This window comes from Mercenaria mercenaria, chromosome 5, assembly GCF_021730395.1.
Source record: "Mercenaria mercenaria strain notata chromosome 5, MADL_Memer_1, whole genome shotgun sequence".
Lineage (NCBI taxonomy): Eukaryota > Metazoa > Mollusca > Bivalvia > Venerida > Veneridae > Mercenaria > Mercenaria mercenaria.
Window position 1 is genome coordinate 50533317 of NC_069365.1, and position 5183 is coordinate 50538499.

Sequence of the window (5183 nt, forward strand, 5' to 3'; positions counted from 1 at the left end):
CGCCAAATGTTAAGATACATGTAGTAACGTTGCCGTTTTAATAAATTTACTAACGGGTTGCCATTAATTCATAAAACTTTATAATTTTCATTCCGTATATCGAGTTATCAGGATAAATGACGTCACGCCATTACTTTCAGTTTATCAAACGTGCAGAACTACCTTTAAGAAGATTTTATAACTAATCGGGTCGTTTTAACTTCGAAACATATCTAAATCAATGACTACCTGTACGCCGCATGCTCTACCAGCATTTATCAATATTTTGTCTTAAGATTTAAATTTATCTCATAATTTTACTGAAGTGTACTTTTAACATTCAATATTCGCTGTACTTTCGGTTTCTAGATATTTTACGAAATCCGCTTTTTTTGATTTTCAGAAAATAATCTACATGATTGTATTGTAAGTAAAGCTTGTTCTCTTAAGGATGTTTAGTTCTAATACTTCAAGGACTGACACGAATTTCTCTTTTCCGGAAGAAGTCGAGAACAATTTAAGCGATGGAGAGAAACCTTTAACTAATAATTTAAAGACTGAGACAGCCTTGCCTTTTAAGAATAGTGGCGAATGCTCTGACGAAGTTGTGTTAAGTTTCGATGACGGACATAAACTTTATGTATCGGAAAATTTCCTCTGTTATGCATCTCCTGTGTTCAAGGCCATGTTTACACATGACTGTAAAGAAAAGGAAAGTAAGGAAGTTGCTATGAAAGAGAAAGTGTTTGATGATGTCCTGGAGTTTCTGCTGTGTCTGCATCCCGGTGTACAGAAGCCGATTGGCAGTAAGTGTATATTTTATATATATGTCATGTTCTTACCCGCCATCCTGCTGATAAATAGTTATTAATATATCTTACTCTATAGCGTGGCTATTTAGTTATTTCTGTTGTTATTAAAACTTCAGTTATTTATCGACACTCTCTCTGGAGATATCTAGATGAGGTAGCTTTAATTTGATATAGATCATTATCACACCTTGAAATCTCATCCACGCTCATGAATACATTTAAAGGTATGCCTTCTCGTACCTGTGCGTGCACTAGAACATAAACAAAACCCAAACATGTTTTAGCATTCGCTTGCGTGTATAAAAAAAATAATGATTTTGGCGTTTTAACCACTTATCTTTGATTCATGTTTAGAGGATCGAACAAAGAAGAATATTGATGGTTAAATATTTCAACAGGTTGAGTTAGGAAATGTTCTAGATTTTTTGTCTTTTTAGACGACAATGTTCTGCGTGTGGTGTCTTTCGCGGAGGAATACCAAGTTGATGTATCTGTAAAGCGATGTCAGAACGTGATGAAGACATGGTTATCGTCAGAAGTTAAATCTGCTCTTAAAACCAGTGATAATTTGAAAAAGGCAAAGCATGCTAGAACTTGTTTGAATATACTGACAAAAGCCGAAGCTTGTGGCTTTGAAGAGCTTGTCACTCACGCCACTCAAGTAATCGCCAGATTTGGGCACGAAGTGTTCACCGGCTCGATAAAGGTGAATCAACCTTTGCAATCATTCGGATTTAGTGCTGCTCCTCAAATGGCAACTGGTTTTTCTTTTGGAACTCCAGTAAGTATGGCTATAAATTCAACTCAGCTCATTACAAATGAACACGAAGAAACTGATGCTAGTACACAAGCTTGTCCTATTAAGGAATGTAAAGAATTATATGCAAGTCTACCGGAAAAGCTGAAAAATCGACTCTTACTGCAGAGGCTAAAGTTGTGTGATGACGGTGAAATGCGTTAAACGATTATTTGTTCTATAGCAAACGAAGAACCGATTGCATGTAGTTAGTTTGATTAATGTCAAAACAATTTATTAACTATGATTCGTTCTTGTGTGTTAATTTAGATGAAGGATGGAGTTTATTTCGTTTAAAACAACCAAAAGTGTAGTATTAATACTGTACTGATTATATTTCAGACCTCGGGATTGTAACGGCACTTGAAAAACAGTATTTACATGGCGAGTTAACTATGACAGTATTTTCATTTTTAGATAAAAAAACATTGTCATTTTAAACTGGAAAGCAAAAAATATGACCGGGTAAGACTTTTTGAACGAAATCATCGTCCATTGTTTGACGATCATACGTTTCGTCATTAAAGTTGTAAAAGTATTAAGAATAAGTATTTTAGAACATTTTGATATTTCAAAAAACGACTTTGTAATCAAGATATACATATAAGGCGCGGGTAATATTTGGAATTAAGTTCTTTGAAATTTATTAACTTTGGGTAATACCACTATCAAGAAAATTGAATATTATTTAACAAATACCATTATTGCAACGTATTATATTCATTTTATATTTTACAATAACCTCACAGGTAATCTTTTCAAGTAATAATCAACTATAATAAGTCAAAACCTTGTGAGGTATAAAAGGCGTGATCGATTTTCCGTCTAAACAAATATGATATTATGCTTTAAATTCATTTAAATGACAGCGAACAAATTTTAGCCTTACTGACAATAAAAGTTCAGATAAACAGCCTTGTACCTTAAAAACATTTTTCTCACCGTACACATGTATTCAAGAGAAAACATGTATTTGTTATATGTAACGCAATTTTACGTTTTTACTATTTGATTCAGGTTTAATAATTTTCGGAAAGTAAAGTAGCGAAATAGATTTAAACATATTAACAATCTATTTTTAAATGGTAATCTTTCTAGGGCATAACATCGAAACTTCCTCATGCAATAATTTAGAACTTAAACTTTATAAATCTATATATGAATTATCAATAAGTTGTTTACAAATGAAATGCAAGTTAAGGACACTCCAAGAGGCGGAGGGGTGACCTGATTTAAAATAATTTTTCTCCACATTTCTTAGAAAAAAAACCATAATGTGCAGCATACCAAAAATGAAGGTGAAAGATTGAACTATACCATGGTGTACAATTTAAATAACATTTTATTCATCATGATTCTTTTAAGATAACACAATATGTACATGTAAAACTCTATTGTTATCTTCAAACAGATTCAACTCTCTTATCAGTACTTTGAATGAGCCAAAAAATATTGTGCAGTATGGGAGGCCCATTAACTACCAAAGCGTATCATAAATTTTCCCTAAATTGCCGAACAGACAAATCAGTTATTCCTTGCCCCAATGTATTAAAAGTAATATAATTCAAGAATGGGTTCATTTATTAACAAAACTGTGATATTCTTTTATAGAACACTCTTCAAAAGAACAGACTGCCAGTTTCCATGCAATTCCCTTCATAAATAAAGTACTCGAATCACATCAAACACTTCACCAAGTTAAGAAAAAGAAGAAAATATATAATATGAACTAAATTTTGACACCCCACCTTCATGAAAACATGAACTTCCATTACTTTTCTGCCAACGAATCAGACTAATTCAGTCTTCCATTCCATGTATTTATAGGTCGACAGTTTGAACATTATTAATACTTATTCCTCTCCACCAAGACAGTTATATTTACCTGGTGACAAAAACCCATATAATTTTGGTTAAATCAAAGCGATGTAACTCCCATTATCGCTCGCTGTAGAGCCTCAGCTGACCACATTATAATTATTGAGATTCAGGAAATCAAATGCTGCGCTAATAGTCCAGAAATACCGTGACTAAATTTAAAGCCTGATAAATCTACGTATACATACCTCTTTTGCACTAGGGTTATTCTCCATTATGATGCAGTTCACCGCGTTTTGCCTCTCATATGTTGTAACAAATAAGTAGTAACAATTAATTGATAACAAATAAGTAGTAACAAATAAGTCATAAGAAGTAACTAAAATGTCCCTCCTGGGCTTCCGTACAATAGCGTTGTACATAAGAAGACAGACTGTGTTTAAACTGCAACATGAATGTAGTAGAAAACGAATATCATTTTCTATTAGTCTGTCCAAAATATTATACGTTACGTAAGAAATTGTTGAAACCATATTTTTGCCACTGGCCAACAGTTCATAAGTTTGAAACATTAATGTCTTCAAAAAATTCGGTGACACTTAATAATCTATCCAAGTACCTTTATTTTGCTAATAAGGAACGAAATAATGTGTAATAGATTCTATTTTGTGCTTTACTTTAAATAGTTTGCATTGTTATTGAAATGCTTTTTTATCTACAAGTATTCTTATTATATTTGTCTTACTTTGTAAACATACTTCATGTTAGGACTTTCTCTGAAAATATCACATGTTCTACTCCATGCATTGTTGAAATAGTTTGGCTATAAATGTATATGTGTTTAATGCCAAATAAATGATATATTATGTTATGTTATGTTATAATAATATTAAATAATAATTATCATCACAACAATACTAATAATGACAATAATAATAAAAACAGCCTTATTGTAACAAACAGTCATGACCGCACCCCTCCCCTTGAGGTCATTTTACCCCTACTGCGTATACCAGTGCTTAAAGATTCACATGGTACGCCCAGACGAGCTACATATAGAGGTTCAAACCCCCTCCCCTCGGTTAATGGTGCCATCATATACTATTTAAGAAAGAAATACTACACACTACCCTTCCCATTGAGCCTTACCAACAAGTTCGCTTAATTAAACAAACCTTGGAAATATAATTAATGGTGAAATGTAAAACCTTATGCAAATATTTCAGAACTATCACCTGCTGTTTTCGCAATATAAACAGTTATCAAAAATTTAAAACAATGCCGCGAAATCTCTGAAATACGGTGTTTTAAGATTTTTTTAATGTATCAAGCGATTTAGTTTAGCGTAGTCCTAACGACAGTTCATTCTAAAGTTTTACTAAAGATTGCTTACAGTTCAAACAGGTTACGGTATTTACCAAATAACTTTGAACTTTTAACCTTTACCCTGCTAAATTTCATCATTCAATTTAGGCAATACCATTTATCATTCGAAGGAGTGTTAACAGTAATAATAATAGCGAACAGTGCAGATAAAGATCAGCCTGATTTTGGACTGCACTGGTCACAAAGGCAGAATCGCTTGCCGCCAGCAGGCTAAATGTTAAGGGTTCTACATGTATCTAAGGCCGTTAAAACAAAACTTTAGCATTTATGATCTAGACTTTCAGGAAGCTGAAAGGGTAATAACGAGTAAAAACAGTCCTGTAAGATTTTGGTCACAATTGGTTTGGTGGTTCAGGAGAAGATGCTCATCAAAATTAATGCTGACGACAAAT

The 5183-nt window shown here is 32.9% G+C and overlaps 1 protein-coding gene across 1 annotated transcript; it reads left to right on the plus strand.

Annotated features, from left to right (window-relative positions):
• The first annotated feature begins 427 nt into the window (after positions 1–427).
• Positions 428–3485, plus strand: LOC123557172 (uncharacterized). Its single transcript, XM_045348471.2, has 2 exons — positions 428–785; positions 1229–3485. Exons 1-2 carry the CDS (start codon positions 431–433, stop codon positions 1750–1752), a joined length of 879 nt encoding a protein of 292 aa, XP_045204406.2. The 5' UTR covers positions 428–430; the 3' UTR covers positions 1753–3485.
• Positions 3486–5183: the final 1698 nt, after the last annotated feature.